The sequence below is a fragment of the Cydia fagiglandana genome, chromosome 26 (genome assembly GCF_963556715.1).
Source record: "Cydia fagiglandana chromosome 26, ilCydFagi1.1, whole genome shotgun sequence".
In the NCBI taxonomy this organism is placed as follows: domain Eukaryota; kingdom Metazoa; phylum Arthropoda; class Insecta; order Lepidoptera; family Tortricidae; genus Cydia; species Cydia fagiglandana.
Genome location: NC_085957.1, coordinates 8,728,288 through 8,753,490, shown reverse-complemented (window position 1 = coordinate 8,753,490; position 25,203 = coordinate 8,728,288). Strand labels below are relative to the sequence as shown.

General features: G+C 37.4%; 1 protein-coding gene across 1 annotated transcript in view; it reads left to right on the top strand.

The window, feature by feature from the left end:
- The window catches only part of LOC134677488 (uncharacterized), a 64,160-nt gene extending 39,525 nt beyond the window's left edge, over positions 1-24,635 (top strand). Inside the window, exons 4-9 of the mRNA XM_063535969.1 lie at positions 8,101-8,228; positions 8,535-8,671; positions 16,874-17,000; positions 19,069-19,175; positions 19,616-19,749; positions 20,832-24,635. Coding sequence (XP_063392039.1) covers positions 8,101-8,228; positions 8,535-8,671; positions 16,874-17,000; positions 19,069-19,175; positions 19,616-19,749; positions 20,832-20,928 — 730 coding nt within the window. The 3' untranslated portion in view covers positions 20,929-24,635. The remainder of the gene's footprint in view (positions 1-8,100; positions 8,229-8,534; positions 8,672-16,873; positions 17,001-19,068; positions 19,176-19,615; positions 19,750-20,831) is intronic.
- Positions 24,636-25,203: the final 568 nt, after the last annotated feature.

Here is a 25,203-nt window from a genome sequence, read left to right as displayed (position 1 = left end):
CATATATGGGTTAATTATGGCTTTTATTGACATAACGTCTGAATAATAAATACTAAAACAACACTTATACTTAAGTTATAGCGATTTTAGTACACATATACTATATTTTCTTGCTAAAAGCTGCAAAATGAACGCAATGGGAAGCGCTATTCAACTACTGCTTAGTATCAACAAGTGCGTAGTGGAGAGGGTTCCGTAGCGTTATACACGGTCAACAGTGCTACTTGAGTCTGATTGCTTTGAGCTTGAGCGTGTTTTTATTTTATTTTGAACGCATCAAGAATAAATACGCATATTCTTTAATCCAACCATTATTTAAAAAATCGAGGTTTAGTTTTCTTAACAATTCTCTTCGATTGGTTATTTTACACAAGATGCATTGTCCTTTTAATTAGAGATGCACCGGATATCCGGTTACTATCCGGCCTATCCGGCCACTATTTTACTATCCGGACGGATACCGGATAGTGACCTTCTATTCGGCCGGATACCGGATAGTAACATTGCATGATTTCGGAGTAAACAAATTGGATTTAAGAAACAGACACGGTCATAATCGTACTTGTTTATTATTTTAAATCAATTTAATCATTCCACTGACTTGCACGCGCACTCATTTCGAACCTAGAAATGAGTCCGCGCGAACGTTTACTAGGAAACAGGTCAAACCTGCAGAATCCGCACCTGAAAAACCGAAATGTAGGTATAGTTCCGCCGGCCGAATATCCGGCGGCCGGATACCGGATATTCGGCCAGTGTCCAGGCCGGATATCCGGCATCCGGCCAAACAACTATCCGTTGCATCTCTACTTTTAATGACGTAAAACAATTGCTAGTTACCATCGTAAACACTGTTAACTGACCATTTTCATACCTTACTGCAACGAGATAAAGTTTACCAATGGCCATTTAAGGTTGTTGTTAGTTGGCAAACAATGTTTCAAATGCTAGTTATTCATATTGTTGCATTAAAAAGTTGTAGACTGGACTGGGTATGAGAAAAATAAAATAATCACCCTCATAGCGAAATCGATTCTCCTGTCGATTTTGAACAGACTGTTTTTAGTTTTCAAGTGGGTCTAATCATACCCATCCCACACTGTACTCGTACTCATACCTAAACAATACTGCCCATATCAAACTATACTTAATTGCAGTGGCGTAGCTAGAGGATATGGGGCCCGGGGCAGGCACCAAATTTGCGCCCCCCCCCCCCCGCCCACAAACGAAATGAACTACAAAAGGGTTACTTTTTCTTTTTTTCTTATAAAAGTTTACTCTTCATTTAGACAAATACAGTGTATATGTGTTTTTTTAGTACCTACAGTGGCGGATTTGCCCTAAGGCACAGTAGGCCCGGGCCTAGGGCGGCAAGATATTTAGGGGCGGCAAATTGTGACAAAAAATTCGCTGATGGTAACAAGAAATAACTCAAAATGTAGTCGATATTATGGGTGCCTTGAAAGGGGCGGCTACAGGGCCTGGGGCCTAGGGCGGCAAAGACTGCAAATCCGCCACTGAGTACCTACATCGGTGGGTAACATGTTTACGACCCACCTGATATGGTAAGCGTTCACCGCATGATATGGACGTCTACACTCCAAAAGTGTAACATACGCGTTGCCGACCATTTTAAAACTTATGCACTTCCTTTTTGGAGATCTCCATACTGTAGCCTCTCGAGAAAAGGGAACTTATTCAACTTATTGTGGAATGAGCTCCCTTTTTTCGACAAATTTCCTTCCAACCGCTGTGAAAGGAATTCCTCTTAAACCGCACAGTGCGCGACCATTTAGGTTCTAGGGTGTGAGGATAAACACTCTGCCTATCCTAATACGGCGAGCGGTGCAGTGATGGCAAGCTGTCACCGTTGGCAACTAGGCAGCATGTCAAACAATTCTTCAGACAACAGCTCATTGTACTTACCTACGAGCGGTAGAGAACACCTGTATACAGGGTGGCTAAAAAATAACTGCATTCCCGTTGCCAGGGAGGTTTTGGGATTATAATGAGCAACTTTTACCATGGGACCAACCCCTCAGTCGCGAAAAAAAAATTGACTGGTTCATACGTTTGGTTGGTCCATTTTCCATGGGAGGGTAAACTTTTTTTTTTGCGATTTCGGGGTTGGTCCCGTAGTAAAAGTTGCTCAGTAAAATCCCAAAACCTCCCTGGCAACGGGAATGTAGTTATTTTTAACCAGCCTGTATAGGAATTCCCAGTACCTACTGTCGTCCGATAGACAACATGTCACAGATATGCAGCAGCAGCTATTGGAGTAGATTCCGTCTACTACGGCTCATATGCGCCTGCCGGACAAAGGGCGCGATCCATTTGCATAAGTAGTCTCTTGGACAGTCCATAAGATGGTAACTTCCCGACAGGAAACCCCTGAGGGAAAAGACGCGCTAACACGGAACACAACTCTGAAGCACTTGGCCCGCTCGCCTTATAAAACGAAAGCATAGCAACTCCCACCGAATATCCCTCTGCTTGATAGAAGTTTTTGGCATAGAGTATTCGCACTGCGGGATGGTGGGCGGTAGGGCGCTAGTGTCGTCTTTCAAGGTCGAGTTCGAGGCAAAAAAGATCGGCTTTCTCTTTTGAGCTGTGGGCCAGATTACCATCCGCATTTCACACTTCACAGTGGTGGTAATACAACTGACGGAAGTATCCCTGCTGTGCCTTTGGCAAGGCGGAGAGGTAGTCTTTTGCCCATTTTGGCGCCCCCCCTTGGACGGCGCCCGGGGCACGTGCCCCCTCCAACCCCCCCCCTAGTTACGCCACTGCTTAATTGTACTCATACCCGTGATACCCGCTACTAATATGAATGAATGAATGATATACCCTCACCTTCGCACCTATACCATATTCATATTCATACCATACTCGTAACCATACCATACTCATGCTATATACATCTTCGTACTCACGTCGTACACCTTTGCATTACCTTTACCTACTACATATTTGTCGGAACTGATAACGGAAAAAATAACTGTGTAAACTGCCGTGCCCCCAGATTTATCATATAACTTATATATTATATCGCGTTTATAATATTAGTGGGAAGTAGGATTGAATATTGCCCGTGTTACATACCTATAATGTTTTATCATCAAAGTAGTGAGGATCTATGTGGTTTTTACTATTTGTGTATAGAACCCTAATACGCTTTAAGATTAGGAAAACAATTACTATTATACTGATGTTATTCAAAACTTGTTGTGTTAAGACCATTATTATCTAACATGTTGCTTAGTAAGGCGAATAATGTGAATGCTTATTCAGAAATTAGCACAATAATAGCTGTGGCAGCAGCTTATATTCAGCACAGTCGGACGCCATTACGGTTGCTCACTTTCTAACCTCTACAATTATATAGGAATTGAAAATGAACTGAAAAACCCATTTTATTCATTTATAAAACTAGTTTTATCGTAGCATAACTTGTTAAAGTACATTTTGTATCACTAAAACATCTAAACACCGCAGAAAAATTACAAATTTAAATGTGGAGTAGTAAATTTTCTATATTTACTTTTGAAACGGTGCATTATTTACGCGGCGCTTTAAAATTTTAAATAAAATGCATATATATATTAACAGTAAAGTCGCATGCGCAATGAAATTGAAGTTATGTAAACATCAAATAAATATATGGGTGATGTCCTCCTTATTTTGTAAGTTTTCACTGCAGAAACTACACTTTGACACGAGTTCACAAATTAAAATGGAAGACAAATCATTGATTTAACACAAATATCTGAATATATTTTCTGTAAAAATGCACTTTGGAACCAAATGCTTCATAAAGTGTGAATAACTGATTCATTGTGTACAAAGCTGGATAACTTTGGTTTAAAAGCGGTATATAAGCTTTTGACAGCCTCTATACAAGTGTTATTCAGCGATTCAATGTGTGGGCACACACTTATATAGCTATTACATTACTGTTATTCAGAAATAAGCGGCGTGGGCACTGCCCACTTTGCGCCCAAACCTTCTGTATAACGTCTGTATTAGCGCTTATTCAGCTGTTATACAGCTACCTTATTCAGCATTAAGTACGGCATGCTCTATTATTCAGACAATATTCAGCTACGTTGTGTTACTTGGGTATTGTTGGTTATACCAAAGCATCCACACGGTTAACCTAACAAAATTGTTGTTTTTATACGTTTTAATCATGAGCAAATATCATTAAAAAATTCACACGGAAACTAGATTAGACCTATATATATTTTCAAGGGCAGACTCCAACAAGTTGACTGACAAAATAAATAAATCACGGAAATAAATAAATAATTCAGTCTATACGAGTATATGTCCCAATGCTGGGCACAGGCCACAAGCATGCAGGACGCGCAAGAGGGCTTATTGGGCTTGGGCTTAGTCCCCACGCTAGCCCAATGTAGATTGGGGACTTAGATTGCTATTCGTATATTTTGGCAACCGTAATTATGGTCTCACTAGAAGCGCTATGGACAAGTTACGAAAAATATGGCGAAATCGTAACATCACAAAAGCCACAAAAATCCGGCTCGTTAGATTAAAGCACTTGTATTCCCCATATTTCTCTACGCCGCTGAGACGTGGACCCTGCGGGAGAGTGAGAGGAAGAGGGTGGATGCCCTGGAAATGCGGTGCTGGCGAAGAATGCTTGGAGTATCGTGGACCGAACACCGCACCAACGTCTCCATACACCAAGAGCTCGGCATCAAGCAGCGTCTATCCTCCATCGTTCAGGCTCGCATCCTCACTTTCTTTGGACACGTTTCTCGACGTGGAGATGTATCCATAGAGCGACTGGTGGTGCAGGGCAGAGTAGAAGGTACCCGAGCGCGAGGAAGGTCGCCCATGAGGTGGACGGACCAAATAAAGGCAGCTATGGACGGCCCCTTGCACGAATGCGCTAAAAGCGCAGCCGTCAGGGAGGAGTGGAGGCGAGCCGACAAACGTGTCACAAAGGGAGACTTCCAATGATGACCACGACCTCTCTGTCAAGAGTGTCCCGATCAAGAAGAGAATTATGGTCTAAAAAAGCGCTACGGTCCATCAAAATCTGGCTGAACGCACCTTATCACTTTGTCAACCAGTCTTGTAAAGTGGGTGCTATAATGACTACAGCAAACGTCATAAAACTCTAACCACGTTATTTCCCGCCTTACTCATGGGCACGTAATTTCTAACATGAATGGATTACCTATGTCTTAGGTACCTAAATCAGGAATAAAAATATAGCGGCGTCAAATTTAGGTCATACAACATATAATTTAAGAGAGCAAAGAAGAAGAGAACAAAAGATATGGCTCGCCGCGCGACGCGCGAGACTTGCTACAAAAATGTCATAATCGAGGTTACTGGATGGCTTGCCATTTGCTGCCGAATTTGGCAGTAATGCCAGGCGTGGCTTACTCCGCAATTTCGTCGCGTCACTACAAGTACAAGCGGCCACACCAGTTTTGGTGTCTAGCAGTAGTAGTTGCCGCGCACCGCTACGGAACGGTCGCCTGCTCGCGCTTGCGCCACCTTGCTGTCACATCTGTAGTAAGACGCGTTTTGTTAAAGAGTGAACCTTCTGTACCTGGTACCAGAGATGTGACTTATTTGAAATACTTGTATTTAAAATACAAAATACCTATTTTGTATTTAAATACCTTTTGAAGAAAACTATTTTGTATTTTATTTGAAATAATTTTTGGGACCTATTTTCTATTTTCAAAATACAAAATACTTTATAATAATAAAGGTAGGTAGGTAATGTAGGTAGGAGTTACAATCTCTTTTGATGTTACAATCCTGGCAACTCTCTCATTCTTTTAACATGGAACTGTTGAATCTGTTTAATAACGTCGCACATGACCACAAGCGTAGCGAGTGGTTAAAAAAGTGGAATCTTGAGCGTTGCGAGGGTTTCAAGGCACGAGAGGAGAACAAACTTTTCTGCCCTGGTGAAACACAAACGAGACGTTTTCATCACACTAACGAGAGGCATTAGCTAGCTGTAAAACATTACAAATTAATGCTTTAAAAGTTGGCCGTTAAAAACCATCATCCATACCTACATCCTACCGGTAAATATGAGCAAACAACTAGAAAATTTCACTTTACATAGAGGATTGATTTCAAAGAATAAAGAGAGTGTTTTCAACTCGGAAATTCCGAGTAATACTTTTTAATTCAGACTAGGTATTCACTACTCAGAGTATCTTTTATCGCAAAGTATTTGTATTTTTAAAAAGTATTTTGAAAATACCTATTTCGTATTTTGTATTTAAATACAAAATACAATTGTTGTGTATGTTGTGGGGACTATAGCCCAAGCCCTCTCGCGCATGAGAGGAGGCCTGTGCTCAGCAGTGGGACGTATATAAGCTGAAATGATGATGATGATGATGATTTAAATACAAATTTAAAAACTATTTTGTATTTTGCATTTGAAATAGTATTGTCAAGGAAGTATTTGTATTGTGTATTTAAATACTTTTTATAAAGTATTTTTCACATCTCTGCCTGGTACTATTATTTATTCTGTGTGTGTAAGTTATAGACATATGATATGAACTCACGTCACTACAACACCTATATAAATAAGTATAACAGTCCCTCGAGTATTATAAGGAAGTCAATATTAAATTATAACATTATAGCAAACAAAAGTCATTTATGAAGCAGCCGGATAATGCTCACACTACATATACACGTGTATACATAAATATATACATGTATATGTATACACGAGATAAGGATAGTTGAGACACTAATTGGTATTCGACCTTGATGTCCTTGATTTGTTTATTGAGCGTACAGTCACAGAATAAATAATAGTACTACCGTACTGAAAGGAAACTTCCTACAAAACCGAAGTTTGACAGCGGTTCAGGGTCGAATCATGCTGTCACTTTCTAATGTATGGCACTATCCCTTTCGGCTATTTAGGATTGTCAAAATTCAAGCCATTATCGTATCTGTGGTCGTGCACGCAAAGGGAAGTCAAGTTGTGCCAACCCTAATAATTGCTCGGAGCAATGCTGAGCCGAACGGAGCCGAGTTTGCCTGAAGGAAGGAGTTTCTCACTGGTACAGTCGCTATTGGATATATCGGAGCGGCCAAGGCGGTCACAAATATCGGGACATGCCTCTATTGTCAAGGCGTTAGGTTTAGGGAGTGCTCCCGGTACTGGCTTTCTATACAAATACAGTACCGGAACCGGGAATTCCCGGTTCTCGCCATACAAACTCAGTACCGGGAGCATTCCCTAGCTAAGTTCAACTCTATGGCTGCTGCTGGACGCAACGTTGGCGCAACGGCGCAGCGACGCCATTTTCCATAGCGCTGACAAGACGCCGACGGTCAAAAGACGCTATTAATATTTAAGTAAAAGAAAGAAACGTTAGATATCTCTGGTGAATATGAAAAAGCCATTACTCGATAAGCCATTCGAACAAACAATTACGTTAATGGTTAATTAATTAATACATCGCATTTTTTCTTTGTGTTTGTTTAAGTAGGTACTTACTTTACTACGTAAATATGTCAAACACCAATATAGGAGGGGCATTCGCATAATGAAAACACAGAATAAGTAAGATCGTGCGTCTTTCAATCCGGAGATTGGCTCGTGCGAATGAGATTTTCGGAACTTATGTACCTACGATACATATATTATTTGATATTTAGTCGTTTTTCGCTAAGGTCTATACTTTATTGTGATTAAGCGTTTATAGTGTTTGGCTTTACTGTTTCTGAATCGTTATATTTTCAACCTCCTACGCAAAAAGAGGGGTGTTATATGTTTGACGCCAATGTCTGTCTGTGGCATCGTAGCTCTTCAACGGATGGACCGATTACGATAGTTTTTATTACGTGAAAGCGAATTTCCTTGCGGTGGTTCTTAGCCATGTTTGATAAAAATCGATCCAGCAGTTTGAAGAGTATCAGCTCTTTTCCAAAATGAATACCCACAATTTTGGCATTAAATGGATTTTTTGACATATAGCGTCCCTAGGCAAAAACCCCCTGGTTTTTCAATTTTTTTGATTGAATACATAGTTATGCCATAGACAATGTAACTTATATTCTATTCCTTTGTTCCAGAGTCCTCCAACAAGTGTTGCTAAGTCTGTCGACAGACGGCAAGCAGGAGGACTTGCAGTGCGTCCTGTTCAGTCTGCTATGCGAGAGGGTCCTGGCTCTGCGACCGGAGCTGTTCTTGGGAGACTTCGGTAAGTCACAACCCTCGTTAGAAGACTAACAGTCTGTCGACAGACGGCAAGCAGGAGGACTTGCAGTGCGTCCTGTTCAGTCTGCTATGCGAGAGGGTCCTGGCTCTGCGACCGGAGCTGTTCTTGGGAGACTTCGGTAAGTCACAGCCCTCGTTAGAAGACTAACAGTCTGTCGACAGACGGCAAGCAGGAGGACTTGCAGTGCGTCCTGTTCACAACTATTAAAAAGGCGTAAAGATTAGGGTTAGAATTTGTAAGAATATAAGTATTTGAATGGGCAACTATTAAAATGTTTACCTGTTCCAGGGCTTGGTCTCTTGAAGTCCGCGGCGCTCCGCTGCCCCGGGCGGCCTATATTCTCGCGCTACTTGGTGCAGTGCGTGAGGACCGCCCTGCGGCTCAACCCCTCCTACATGGAGGGGAGGGAGAGCGTCTTCCATGAGGTCAGTGCCACCCCTTACTCCATTGGATTAGAGACCCGAAGCAAATATATATCGCGGTAACCGAAGATATTTAATCTCAATAAATCATATTAAACCACAATTTTCAACGGATCCTTTTTTTTATCTTTATTTCCAACATAACGAAGGCAGAAACTATAATATTTTTCGAACTCGATGAGTAGGAAGACAGGTTTCGTCTCCATATATAGCTCAATAGTGGGACCGGATTTTTGCACTAAAAGTTTTGATAATTCTAAAGTTGAAAAAGTGATACTTATCTGATATAGGACATATTTTTAAGCATATATGCTATATATGATGAAAAGTTAGAACGAGCGTTAGATATAAATTAGGTATTTATATATTTTTAGTAATGATTTTTTAATATTGAATTAAAGTGCAATGTTTAAGTTCCATTGTTTATAATATGTATGACGCTTTATAATGTAAAATTATTAGAAATTTTTTTAACGTGCTTCTTTGTCAAACTACAATTAGCTTATTATTTTGTCGATATTGAATTAAAGTTTAATAAATCCACAACAACATATCTAAATTTATAAGTTAATAGGCAAGCTAAAAAGCTAGAAGAATAAGATATATGCTTTAGAATTAATATACGTTTTTTGTCCTATAAGATCTAATATTGAATTAGAGTCTGTAAAAATAAGTCTATTACTATAAAATAATATACGCAGCCATATTATGGAAAGTAAGAAATTTCTGTGTGTAGCTTGCATTGTAATAGTAAAATCTAGTTAAAAAGGCGCGAAATTCATACATACGCCGCGCTGGTCCGTCAGTCGCCGGCGCGGCGCTCGAGAGCCTATCATAGCCTACCTATACCTCGCCCCTCGCCCCACCTCCCGCTCAGTAACACTGTCTGTCTTTTCTTATCATTCATTTGTTTGTTTACCGTGCACATAACTATATAAATTAGATGCGGACATTACGTGAAATTAAAATATCTTATTAAGTAAAAATACCTACAGCTGGTCAATCAGATCTTGTCAGTAGAAAGAGGCGGCAAATTTGAAAAATGTAGGCGCGAAGGGATATCGTTCCATAGAAAATTTGAATTTCGCGCCTTTTTTTAGTGACAAGATTTGCTTGACCAGCTATATTTCATTATCTTGACTAATATTGTAATAAAAATGTACAAGATATTCACAACTATTTTTTACTATACATAGTTTGTCAAAGGACTGTCTCATTTCAAACATAGACAGGGAGAATCATCATACTATCTTTGACTTACACTAGTACTAGCACCCAAAAGAAAAGGATGAATATAGTTTTTCGTTTTTATTTACTGACAAATTGGTTTGACCAACTATACCTATTTCTGGTTCCTATTGTCATGTCCTGTCCTATTCAACGTCAATATCATAATATGTATATTATAAACCAACTGATCAATATTACACGGTATACATCCTGAATATACAATAAGGTAAGTGGCCTCACTTACCTTATTGTATATTCCGTGTGGGCCGTATATGCCTATATAAAGCCCACCTTAAATTAAATTTTTTTTTTTTAATAAACAGGATATGAAGTATGAGAAACTCACTCAAATAGGTTTCTCATTTATTTAAGTTTCTTCATTATACCAAAATAGTTATAAAAATATTACGATACTCTTGGAAAATATACCTTTTATAAAAGTCCTATTATGGGCCTTATTGAACACTACCAGTGTATTACTTAATCCCGCAAAAAATAATCATTTTGACAGTAGGTAATAACAGATTTTATTGTTTTTAACTTAAGAGTTAGACATATACAAATAACAATATTTGATACTTCATAACAGGAGGATGTATTTATAATAAGTGAAAATAATTATTTTGGGTCTTAATAACTAAAGATATAAAAATTGTCTAGTTTACGCGAAAATAGTAGGTAACTAAACATAAATCTTTATTAGTTACAGTAGTCTCATCTTTTAACATCTGGGGGCACGGCAGTGCCCCCGCCAAGACGAGAAAAGCGCAAGGGCACTATCTACCTTTTCTCGAAGCGCTTTGTCGTTTTTTGGAACCCTCATAACTTGGGGTTGGATTATACCAGATAAACAAAGTTCTCGGACTTATTAAGCATATCAATTGCATAGCTCTTATACTTTAGATTTTATTCATATCTAAAAACTTCGATTTCGTCACTGACTCACTCACTTGATGATCATCAATACCGAGTACTTCCTGAAGTCCTCTAAGAAGCTGAAATTTGGTATGTAAGATAGTTTTAGTACACAAACAACAAATAAATTAAAAAAAAAATTATCCCTAAGGGGATGAAGATGGGGTTTAATTTTGTATGGGAAATCAATAATCGCTGAACCGATTTAGTTGAAATTTGGTATGTAGATAGGTATTGTTATGGGGAAGGATATAGAATAGATTTCAACCTCAAAGTTTACCCTTACGGGGTGAAGGCAGATTTCAACCCCAAAGTTTACCCTTACGGGGTGAAGGGTTTATATGGGGAATCAGTAAGAAGTACATTGTGTAACAGATGCCCCCAGATACTTATTTCAGGATTTTTAATAGTAAATCACCCCCAACCCTTTAAATTAGGGGATGGAAGATTGTCATAAACAACTTACAAAAAGAAGTGAAATCCCATCAAAAACATTTTGATGTAAAATGTTGCCCAAACGAAACCATAAGGCTCGCACTGTCAAAAAGTTATCAGATCTCTTGCCAAGCTTCTAACTCTACAAGCCCTCTAACTTTACTAGCTCTACACCAAAAGTGTGTGGCTTGGCCGTTTCGTTTCTACAAGAACTATTGTATGTAAGTATAATACAAAAACCGCCCAAATGCGAGTCGCACTCGCGTTCCAAGGGTTCTGTACATTACACAATTTTTAACGATATATTTTTTTTAGAGAAAAGTGAATAAAATGTCTTTAAAAAACCCGTAGGTATCGGAAAACTAGGTACTTAAGGCCGACTCACGCTTGACTGCACATTTCTAATAGGATTTCCTGTCATCTATAGGAAGAGAGCTAATATGTGTATTTTTTTCATAATTTTAGACCCAGTAGTTTCGGAGATAAGGGGGGGGGGAATGGTCATTTTTTGCGTATTTTCTTAAATAACTTCTAAACTATTTATTTTAAAATTATGAAAAAATATATCTGAGATTCTTACAATGAGCCCCTTCGTTTGATATATATATATATATATATATATATATATATATATATATATATTTTTTAATTTATTGAACAATAAGCTAAATAAAGTACATTATTATTACAAGACCCATCGTGGGCAAAACCTTGAGGAGGTTTGTATGCCGATGGGGAGTTCGAGAAAATAACATGACAATATACATATCTATCTTATACTAATTAAAATTCTAACAAAATTCTCTTATATTAATTCATATTCTAATTCTCTTACATTAATTATAACAAGATATAGTTTTTTTTTATTCTATTTATCATTCATCTCAAAAGTGACCCCTTTATTTGAATTTCTATTATTTACTTTACATGTATGTCCTTGGGCTATAGACTTACATGTGTATACCAAATTTCAACTTATTGGTGCAGTAGTTGCGGAGCAAATAGGCTGTGACAGACGGACAGCCAGACACACGAGTGATCCTATAAGGGTTCAGTATTTTTCCTTTTGAGGTACGGAACCCTAAAAATAATGAATTTAATAAATTTTTCACCTTATGCCCATGTGGCGGTAGCGAAACAGCCAAGCCACATATTTTGACTAAGGTGTAGAGTTAGTGAAGTTAGGGCTTGTACTTAGAGTTTGAAGCTTGGCTCGACAAGAGATCTGACAACTTTTTGACAGTGCGAGTCTTATGGTTTCGTTTTAGCAACAAAATTTACATGAAAATGTGTTTGGTGGGATATTTTTTTACAGTATAAATATTTATTCGTAACAGTAAGTATTATCTTTTAACATAATTTTTACAGTACATCTGGTGCTACATTACGACCGGTGCTATAATAAGCACGTTAAAACACTCCCTTTGACCGTGTTTCAAAATTCGTCACTCGTTGCATAATATCTATTTTTCGCAATTCTATCGTAAAAGAAAAGAAAACTAACGAAGAGGTTTTACGCATACGAGGGCCACACTGAAAGTTTTGCGTAACTTTTGAATAAAATCATTTATAACCATAATAATACATTTATTGCTTCTCAAAATGTTTCCCTTTACATTCTATGCACATATTCACTCGCTCGGACCATTTTTGGAAGCATGAGGCCCAATCACTTGACTGCATGTTTTCGACGTGGTGATGAAACGTAGTAACTGCCTTATCCGGGGTCTTAAATGTCAAACCCCAAATTAAATCCTTTATTTTGGGAAATAGATAGAAGTCACAGGGTGCAATGTCTGGATTATAATCCGTATAAGAGACATTTTCCACGTTTTCGTAATTAAAAAATGTTTTTGCCTTTATTGCGGTATCGGTGGACGCATTATTATGACGCAGGAGGATGCGGCTTCTCGGTCGTCTCTCGCGGTCTTTTTCAATGACTGCGGGCACACAAATGGTAGTGTACTACTCAGTATTTAACGTTCTTTTATTATTTAAAAGTACGGTACAAAAAAGTCGCGTTTAAAAAAAACAGACGATCAAAATGTTTGGCAACGCTTTTGGCTTGTTGAACTTCTATGGGCCTCCTGTCACCTTCGAAAGACCCATTGACTGGACTAATGCCTTTTTTCCGGATCGTAGCAGTAAATCCAGGTTTCATCTCCTCTAACGATGTTATATACAGCATTTGAACTTTCTTGCTTATACTTACGCAGCATTTCTCGGCACCAGTCAAAAAGTACCTGTTTTTGGACTGAAGTTAATTCGTGAAGAATCCAAAGACAACAAGGCTTCCCGACTTTTAAATATTCTTGTAAAATCTTTTGTATTTGTCTCATACCTATCCCTAATTGTCCTCAAATTTCGTCATAGGTGATTCGTGGGTTTTCTTCAATGAGTCGTCTCACAGTAGCCACGTTTCCTTGAATGATCGCCGTGGACGGTCGACCTTCACGAAAATCATTATCTAGAATAATACTGTCTCTACTAAATTCACCATACCAACGCCTCACGATGCTCAGATGTGGTGCTTCAATCCCAAAAGCATTTTGAAGGCAAGCACTACACTCTTGCGGAGTAAGCGAACTTTTAAAATCATAACAAAATCATAGCTCTAAAAATATTTTCGCGTTAAAGCCACGTTCAACGCACTGACTTACTTTGACAAGCCATTAAAAACAAAAGACGATCGATTTGTCGCCAACATTTGTCACATTCCATAATCAAAAGCCTGTATTTTTTTTTAAATATACAATTCATAATTTAAATATTTACCAGTGGCCAGTAGTGCAAAACATTCAGTGTGGCCTATGTAGTAGGAGAGAGGAGGAGTTTGTTAAGAACTATAGACAATAGAAGAGGAAGGATGCTTGGGCACCTGATACGACACGACGAATTTATCAAAAATATCATAGAAGGGAAAGTTGAAGCAAACAGGAAGAGGGGAAGACCAAGGAGAGCGTACATGGATCAAATAAAGGAAAAGATCAACGTCGTGTCGTATCGGGCTGTCAAAGAGAAGGCGGAGGACCGCCAAACATGGAAATTGCTCCACCGACAAGAGTCATACTCTTAAATATATGATGATGATCGTAAATACCTACCTATGTATTAACAAAAAAAAGTCACTTGTAATTAGTTACTGCCTTTAAAAAGTATAAGTGCCTCAATGTTATTAGACTTTTTGATTCTTTAAAACGTCTTTAGGTCAATAAAGCAAGTGAAAAATTATTAGAGTTAGACCAAGAAAAGTCTGCAGCAATTTTGACAGCCCACGCAGTGCAAGTGTTATTTATAAGTCATAATTTCATAAAAGTTTCTTCAAATCGACCTTATTAATTAGAGATTAAAAATATTGAAAATTATCTTAAAATATTTTAATCTAATATTTCATCTCATACGTTCAATAAGGCCCGGGACTAGACCTTTTTACCTGCACTGACAGTGGGCCTTCTTAGCAACAAGTACAAATTCAGAATAATTGAGAATAATAGGGAGCAACTGCTATTTTTGAATGCTGGGCCTTGTTACCCGCCGGGCCTCATATGCCTGCACCTCACCTACCTTATTTATTTGTTTTACAAGGGGAAAAGTTGTTGATTAACCGCTCGTGCTAATATTGATACCCAAACAAGGGAAACATTTTTTTTTATTAAATAGGAGGCAAACGAGCAGACGGATCATCTGGTGGTTAGCGATTACCGCCGCTCATGGACACCCGCAACACCAGAAGGGTTGCAAGCGCGTTGCCGACCTTTAAGATGGGGGTCTTTGAAGGTTTGAAGGTCGTATCGGACAGTTCATTCCACAGTTTGGCTTTGCGAGGCAGGAAGCACATTCACAAATTCAAACATTCTAAAATTGAACCACGAGCGTAGCGAGTGGTTCGTAAAGTTGAACCTTGAGCGTAGTGAAGGTTTTAAGGGACGAAGGTTAAATAAAATTTTCACCACATCAGCTCGTAAAGGCCCTCTTGTTCGTAACGGATAAGAAAAGTGGCATTTAATTTGATGCAAATTTTGAGTTGTTACCGTAGGTAAATTGGATCAGTTGGTTGGTAATATTGACTTTAAAATGATAAATATTGAATAACATCAGTTTGAAATTGATTTTATGATAAAGTAAATATTATCGGAGATGATCGCTCTTAAAAAATATATGTCGCTAGTCATTTATAACCTAAAAGCGCCAAATTACGCAAAATTATATTGAAATGACACCTGTGTATTGAATTTGAAGAATACTTTAACAAGGGTAGTTATCTGTATGACAATGCACCTAAAATAATTTTCAAATGTATCTATTATTTCTATACTTAACACGATAACGAATTCTACGTAAACGAAACCGCGGGCAATCCCTAGTACATATAGAAATAAATAAGGGAAGGTAAGTTTCCATTAGTGTACTGTGTAAAATAACTATTTACCATTGATAATAATTTTATAAACGCTTTGCGTATTTTTAAGGGCACCGCGCTAACCGCTAGCCCGCGACCGTCGATCGCTGCCTCCTGCCACGGCGCACAGCGCGGCGCGCGCAAACGCCGCGCGTTTGAAATGTAACTTAATATAAGCTCGGAATGCATACTTACGTATCAGTATTTAGTGTCGCCGTGATTTTATATTTCTAATCTTTTGTGTGAGAAGTAAGATCTTTATTATGACCGTGTAATATTAACTCTACAAACTTTAATTCAATATTGGCTATACTGCTTAACGAGAAATCAATATCTAGACAAGCACATTGTCTACATTTCTAACTTTTTACATGTATACTAAGTTGATAGATAATATCGTAATTTTGCAATATCAGCTACTCTAATTCTATATTTACATTATAATTCCTGTTTTTACGTTCACCAGAAAGCAGCTGTTCCAGATTTCTAAAAACCGAATATTGTGAATAAATTAAAGTGTTATTGAATATGTTAAAGTTTTTTGTAACTTTAATTTTATATTTACATAGTTATTTAGCAAAAATTGAAAATTTAAATATGGCCGAACGCTCCACCTAAAATTTTCTAACTTTTTACATGAATGTTATTTAACATGCTTACAATAACATATCAAAAAAGAAAAAACTTTAATGTTATCAAAACCCATTTTTGTTCCACCGCTGGTCTAATAATGTATAATCCAAGAACGCCAAATCTCGCAAAATTGTATTGAAATGACAGCTGTCATCCTACCCATCGAGTTCGAAAAATATAATCTAAATCGTGACAAAATAAACTATGCTTTAGATTACAATGTCTTCTGAACGCGATAGTAAATTTATTTTGGCGACCTTTCTAAAAATGGTACAGTCAAGGAATTTAAATTCCGACCCATTTCGTACTTTGTCACAGTGACAACCGTATGAGGTATCTAGCGGCTTTCATATTGATTGTCACTGTCACAAAGTACGAAATGGGTCGGAATTTAAATTCCTTGACTGTACCTACTTATCGCCGTGTGACAAGCAAAAGTCATTAACTAACATCATTGAAATTATTGGACAATAAACCGTGTTACAACTTACAAGTGTAATAAAGTGCATTGTTACTTTAATTTTTTGATAGTACTTAGTGACTTTTGCTTGTCGCCCGTCGTTATGTAAACTAAAAATCCCTTAACGTTACAGACGGACGCGCTGGGCGACACGCTGGTGACAGCGTGCGCGCGCGCCGGCGACGCATACGCCGACGTACTGAACGAGCTGGTTTGCGAGTCGCCGCCTCTCTTCAGACAAGGACACGCCAACACTGAAGGTAACACACTTCACAGTTAACACTTTGACCACCAATTTTCTAAATGCATTGCCACGAAGAGAGAAACTCCTACAAGATACTTTGCTAGGCCCGACGACTGAAGGAGCGATTAGTTTTATTAAAATAGCTTATATTTTAATATAAAAGAATCAACTAAATATTCATCTCTCTTGTCCGGATTCATATCTATCTAGCCGGGTTGAAAATCGTTAACTCGGGCCAAAATACTTACCCATTTTTTTCTCGAAATTGTCATCTCTTCAATCAATCAATCAATCAATCATTTATTTATTTGCAGATAAAACATGGTAGGTACAATGCATGCAAATACAATTATATTAACATTACATCACCGGTAATGTCAAAATTAAAATTAATTACAAAAATCAAAAGAATAAAAATCCATTACAATTAAAATCATACTAAGAAATAAATTATACATATATTAAATGTCAGTTAATTAGTTTACCAATAAAATTAAGAAAATAAGTTAAAACAGAAGAAGTACAAAAAGAGAATACATAATCAGAGTAAAAATATAAAAACAAATATTAATTTAATCTAAAGCTCTAGCAAAGTATTCTTTAATGGAATAATAGGGCTTACTAATAAAATATTGTTTCAGTTTTCTTTCAAATGTTTTAAAATCCTGGCATTCCTTTATATCCCTATCTAATTTATTATACACCCTTACTGCGGTGTTGTTTAAACTCTTGTCAAAATATCGAAAATTACTTTTAATTACTAACATGTCATCTCTATTTCTAAAATTACTGCGAACATTCTGTCTGGCTGTTTTGAATTGGTCTTTATTTTTAAAAACATATAGGCATATGGAGTAAAGGTAAAGAGAAATAGCTGTTAAAATTTTATGCTCTATAAATATATATCTATGCGTGTCAGGTACATCTGAACACCCTACAAGAAACCTTAGAGCCTTTTTCTGTTTTATGAGCACATCTTGTATGTTTATGCCATTGCCCCATACTTCTATGCAGTACCTCATAATGCTCTCGAAATATGCATAATAAACCATTTTTAGAGTATTACTGTCTGCAAAACTGGATAAGCTCTTTAGAGCATAACAAGCACTGGCCAGCCTGTTGGAGACTTTTTCAGTTTGTTTGTGCCATCTTAAAAATGGGTCTAATTCAACACCTAGAAATGTAATGCAGTCTGATTTTGTAATAGGGATGTTACAAATAGGATCTGCGCTATTAAACCCACGACGAAATATCATGTAAAAACTTTTATCATAGTTCATTTTTAAACAGTTAGCCGAGAACCACTTACACAAATCTGACCAGCATTTTTGCATTTTCATATTTAATTCATATTCAGTGCGAGCTTTAATAATGATGCTGGTATCGTTTCGTTTCTTTCTTTGGCACTTTCAACTAGAGATGCAACGGATAGTTGTTTGGCCGGATACCGGATGTTCTGCAAATATTCGGTATCCACCCGCCGAATTTTCGGCCGTCGGAACTATAGGTACTTACATTTCGGTTTTTCAGGTGCGTATTATGCAGACTTTGACCTGTTTCGTAGTGAACATTCGCGCGGACTTATTTCTCGGAATATTTAAGCGAGTACAATTATGACCGTGACGGTTTCTTAAATCCAATTTACTTGACTCCAAAATGAAGTAAAATTACTATCCGGCACTGTATAGTTGGTCACTATCCAGTATCCGGCAGGATATTAACGCCGCGTTTACCGCGCGAAACGCCGCGTTTAACTCGTTTAAAAAGGAACTTACTAAACATGTCATTGCAGACAAACCTATAATATAAAACGAGTTGAACGTGTTAGTTAATTTATGTTTTTCAGATAATCTTAATAAAATTAAATATGTACTTATCTTATTTTTGTTATGTTGCGACGACGAAAATTGATGTAAATATTTAAATATGTTCTCATGTCAGATGTATTGTCTTTATGAGAATAAATGTCTTTAAATCTAAACCTATATTAAAAAGAGGGCCGGATACCGGATAGTACCGAATATCCGGTGCATCTGTTTCAACCCTTAGTGAATTCGATTGAGAAGAAATGTAAATGTGTCCAGGTTACACGGCACTGCACGTGGCGTGCAAGCTGCACAGCAAGGAGAGCCCGCGCCTGCGCACCGTGCACGTGCTGCTCGAACACGGGAAGGCGGACTTATGGGCCGGGGTGAGTTTCCTCCAGACTAACACACTCACAAATACTTTATAATACAAATACTCTTTATTTCACATCTCAATAAAAGAAAAGAAAACAGAATATAAGCAGAGGTAAACAACAAGCGCTCTTATCGCTAAAAAGCGATCTCTTTCAGACAACCTTAGGCTTATTTGAATTTGAAATAGCCTTTATTTCAGATAAGTATTTTGTAGTACATTTCATTTTGTTGTTAACATATATCTAATCTAATTTATATCTGTATGCCTTTTGTAGGCAAAGGGCCTCCTCTAGCCTTAGGCTTAGGGTAGCGGAAATTAATAAATTTACATTAATTTTTATTATGTCGCAAATGCAATGTAAGAAACCTATCATAGGACAAAGAAATTGGACAGGTTACCACCATTCAAAGAAAATGTACCGAGTATTAAAAGTTAGATTGTTTGTTACAGGACGTGAAGGGCGGAGACACGGCACTGCACCTGGCCGTCAACTCCTCGACCTGCGAGCTGCATCTCATCATGACGCTGTTCCGACACGTGGAGCGAGCCAAGTGGAAACAGCTAGCCCATGTCGCCAACAGAAGGTGAACTGTCATTCTACATGTCAACCTTCGGGTACCCCCTAATCTTAATCCCGTGATCAAGGTGAGGTAAGGTGAAGGATGACACAGCCCTGCACCTGGCCGTCAACTCCTCGACCTGCGAGCTGCATCTCATCATGACGCTGTTCCGACACGTGGAGCGAGCCAAGTGGAAACAGCTAGCCCATGTCGCCAACAGAAGGTGAACTGTCATTCTACATGTCAACCTTCGGGTACCCCCTAATCTTAATCCCGTGATCAAGGTGAGGTAAGGTGAAGGATGACACAGCCCTGCACCTGGCCGTCAACTCCTCGACCTGCGAGCTGCATCTCATCATGACGCTGTTCCGACACGTGGAGCGAGCCAAGTGGAAACAGCTAGCCCATGTCGCCAACAGAAGGTGAACTGTCATTCTACATGTCAACCTTCGGGTACCCCCTAATCTTAATCCCGTGATCAAGGTGAGGTAAGGTGAAGGATGACACAGCCCTGCACCTGGCCGTCAACTCCTCGACCTGCGAGCTGCATCTCATCATGACGCTGTTCAGACACGTGGAGCGAGCCAAGTGGAAGCAGCTAGCCCATGTCGCCAACAGAAGGTAAATTGTTCACCTCGGCAGCTCGAACAGTGAGCAACGTCGCATTTCACTCACCGTTTTTAAGTTAAGCTAGCTCGTGAATTTATTATAGAACCATCCGCTTGCACGGGACTCGAAATAAGCACTCGAAGAAATATCGAACTTTGCTCTTTTTGTATCATTTGGTTTTTTTTCATCAACCATGTGAAATATTGGATAGTCAAAACAAATGGTTTAGGTTAGGCAATAAAAATAATTGAGCTGCAACACGCACGGACAGCCAGTTCAGTTATTTAAGACAGCTAGCACATTGATTTTGGCCTCACAGGCAACGATAAAACACATTTTAAAAAATAATATCGGCTGAGAAATGCGACCTGCAAAACGGAGATCAAACTATAATCGCATACTTTTCACCATGGAGCTCCTAACTCAACTATAATGAGTTCATTATGCAACACTTTAGCAGACTATAATGAATTTACAATAATTAATTTTGTTTCCAGCTCGGTGACGCCCATAGAGTACGCGCGCTCCCAGAGCAAGTCGATCAGCCGGCCGTACCCGCCCGAGGTGCTAGACTTCCTCAAGAAATGCCGTTGATCCATACATACATACATTGTATGAATATCATACAAACATGCATCAAGACCCATAGGGGTTGCTATTTGGTGGAAATGAATACAGTCGGACTACGCTAAGTTTTCATGCCAAGCGCTACGTCAAGAGCTTATAGGGTATGAATTTAACAGCCGAGTTTCTGCAAAGTTAGAGTTGTTAGAGTCTTGTAAAGGGATCTCCAAAATCGTCCGCGGACTCTAAATTTTGACCCATTACAAGTTACAAGCTTTTGAGAAACGGGCCCCTGACCTTTTTCAATAAGTGTAAGGAAAGCGTGTTTGCTTCGATTATTTTTATATTGTGACATTAATAAGTACATATTAAAGTACAATTCATAATAACAATTTAAATGTGTGAGAAGATTTTACCTCAACATTGCCCACTGATTTTAACTTTGCCCATACTACATACATACATACTGCAGTATGTAAGCTCGTATAGTAACAAGATTACGTAATATTGCATTGGGGTATCTTCAGAAATGGGGTATATTCAAAATTTGCAATATCTTCTGAACTAGAAGTACTTTATATTCAAGCCTTTTCCAAAACGTATTGGTTCTTACCAATGTTTACAAAATAATAAGTAAAAATATATACTTTAATTTTAAATTAATTTGAATTACTAGCGTGATGGGCAAAGTTGATATCTCATTTTACAGGGCCTCTATTATATCGCAATTTACATTTATAATCGTGTGTTTCACACATTAATTGTTCAGTGCCTTATGCGATATAGCGTTAAGTTTTAATTAAGTAAACCATGACATAAGGCTTATGAAATTATTTTCATGTCATATCAATATCATAAATATGCCGGGGTTTTAGTTATAGTTGCATTGTTTTTATTATTACCACATAATGGTAGTTGTCCAGTGATCGAAAGTTTAATACTATTCAACGTAGGTTCAGACTAAGCTTTAAGCAGACTTTACAGACTTTACAAATTTGACGATTATAAGTGGCACTGTCACACTTTGTCCTGCCAATGTCAGTACAGTCAGCTTAGTCGGACTAAGGAGCACAAAAACGGTGTTTTGGCAGTTCATAAAATAGATATTTTGTGCATTCACTTTTGATATGATTGTTTATTTCCTAATAACACAAATGTAAATTAAATGACACTACAAATTACAGCTCTGCTGTCTTTCTCGCACTTAAATTTGTATTAATTGCCTGATTCGTTCTGGTTTTTGTCATTTAGTCGCGATAGATATAAAGTGAGTTTATCGGTGCCCTATTGATATTCCGAAAAAAATTACGCCGATTTTTGTTTCGCCGACAACGATTCGCCGACGGGTTCTTTGGCAGAGTAACGATTGGCCGAATCTCATTACGCATAATAGTCGTTTGCGAGAGTAATCAATAAGCAGAATATTGATACGCATATTTACTATTCGTAGAATAATCATTTAGTAATTGTCATAATTACCCGAGAAACCATTGGTCGAAACACAATAGGTCGAATGTTCATTTGACATTAATATTGACTAGAAAAACTTCTCTCTAATTTATTACTTTACTAAATTAACTTTCACATACTCGTAGTATTCATTGAAATTGCTAAAAAAGCAGTTTAGGTTAGTTTAGAGCTGCACCCTTAAGAAAACGAACCGTTGCTGGAAAAGTGGGTTAGGTTGGGTTAGAACTGCGACCCCCAAGAAAACGAACTGTTGCCAGAAAATTGGCTTAGGTTAGAACTACAACCCCGAAAAAAACGAACATTTTCCAGAAAAGTTGGTTAGGTTAGGTTAGAACTGCGACCCCTAAAAAATTTATTCTTTCCAAAAAAGCAGATTGCGTTAATTGACGAATAACGACTCAATAAATAAAAATTTTGGTAAAAACCGTATTTATAAGAAGTAACTTTTCTACAGATCCATGAACCTGTGAAATGAAATTACATGAACAAATTGTCCTTGAAACTAAACCAATGTTTAAATTTTTTGGTAAACCATAACTAATCCGAACTAAAATTATTTGAAGTAAATATTGTGTAAAGATTTAGCCATTTGAAATAACTTGAAAATTTTTCTGTGAAACAAAATTCTATAGAAAAATTGCCGTCAAAACAAAGCTAAACCATATAAATATAATAATTCTTATAAACCATAATTTACTTAAAAAAGGATAATATTTTATTTCATCCTTTTGGATATGGGTTTTCTTTATTTCTGCAAAAAGTTTTTGTTTCGAAAATAACGACTTATATATAAAATGTGAAACGTTATTCGACTAAACATTGCTTAAACGAAACGATCACTCTGCTAAATGGAAATCGTCCAATAATAGTTACTGCTAATTTACACAGAAGCGAACTGAACGGTATGTGAACCAAGAGTCTACGTAACGTTAGTCGACCAAAAGTTACACTGACAAATAAATGACTCTGCGAAACGATGTTCGGCGAATCGTTGTCGGCGAATCGATGATCTGCTAAAAGTTTTTCGGAGAATCATTAGGTACCCGAGTTTATCACAGTATGAGATTTAGTTTTTATTCTTATTCTTGCTAATCTTATTTTAAATAAGGATATTATGGTTCGAAAGAATTTATTTTTGACAATATTTTTTGTATATATGGATCGATTCAAAAAATACCTTAAATGCTTAAAATGTTTAACAAACGTTGTTATCAACTGGTTATTTTTAAATGTATTATTCGTAGGAATAATTAATTAATTTGGTTGATGGAATACTGTTTGAAATATGAAATTACGTACATATTTTCCAGTTAACGTAAAATAGCTATGTTATTGTGTGAGATTTACTTAAACATAATTTTTCGCATAATATTAGTAATTAAATGTTAAATATGGTATTTTAAAATCATAATTATGAAGTCATATGTCCTAGATACCTATACTATAATCATCACAATGAACAATTGAACACACCATAACGCATATTTAATTAATAAGTTTTGTTTTAAAATCGTAGTTTAAGCTTAAGATTTTTGGCTGGCGTATTAAAAAAGATTTGTTTTTTTATGCGGAATTTTAAAATTACCAATGTGTGACCTTAAAATGCATGGGGCCTAAAGTTATTTTTAATGTTGTAGATTTTAAGTACAATATTATGAATTTAGCCCACACGGTTTTTTTAAATAATAAGGTGATAATTTGTTAAAAACTGATAAAGCAACATAATGAGGAAGGCAAGAGTATGTCAATTTGGACACAAGCTTTTAATCCAACACTTGCTTAAAACATTGTATGTATTGATCTCCCGCTTTCGCATATTGATCTGATGATCGTTGTTTAAATTAAAAAAAAATCGAAAAATAACCCACCACAATTATGGGCAAAATATATTGTTAGTCAACTTTGCCCTCGAGGTGGCAAAGTTGTAACAAGTCGTGGCAAAATAGCGCCATCTGTTAAAAGTACTATGATACCTGCTCATCCTTTTGAACGATAACGACTTTAAAAGTGATCTTATAAAATTTATAAATCTTTGGTAATTCTTATAATAATGACGATTGTTATAGTTGCCTTGACTTTTTTGGTAATTAAATATTTGATAGTGATTTAAATTGAATATTTTATCCTTTGATCCAAAAATGGCGTTTGTTCAAAAGGATTATTATAACGTAATATGCATAAGTCGTTTATTATATATTATATTTGATAATACTGTCGTAAGCAATGAGCTATATATGTTGTTTGCAATAAAATGATAAGTTTTTTTACTGAACGTCTTTTGTTTTCTGAATTACCTACTAGCAGGCGTGGCTCACTCCGCGATTTCGTCGCTTTGCTACCCCCGACCCCAATTTTGGGAAAGCCATAAGCCGCGCGTGGCGCTGTCGCCACCTAGCGGCCATATCTGTGCTGATCGTAACAGACGCGTTTTGTTAGAGAGTGAGTCTTCTGTACCTAGTACTATTATTTATTCTGTGCTACTAGCTTTTGCCTGCGTCTTCGTCGGCGTGGAATGATGATCATGATTGGTAAAAATGTTCCAAGGCCCCAACATTGTCTGTTCTCTTTGGCGACGCAGCAACTAGTATCACTTCTCTCTCCTCGCTCTTTTAAAAATGCCATTTGTTAAAAAAGGACAACCATAGCCGCCTAAGGCCAAAGGTCCTACCTAATATACATATACAGTGTGGAAAGATAAGTCGGGCCCTGGAGGGAAACTACCTTAAATCTTTAAGCTGGCTCATTTTACTTAAAGGATACATTCCTTTATTTTTAAAAAGAAACAAAACTGCATTCAAAGATTTTTTCTTTTTTTCTTCAATTAGGCTTGTCTAA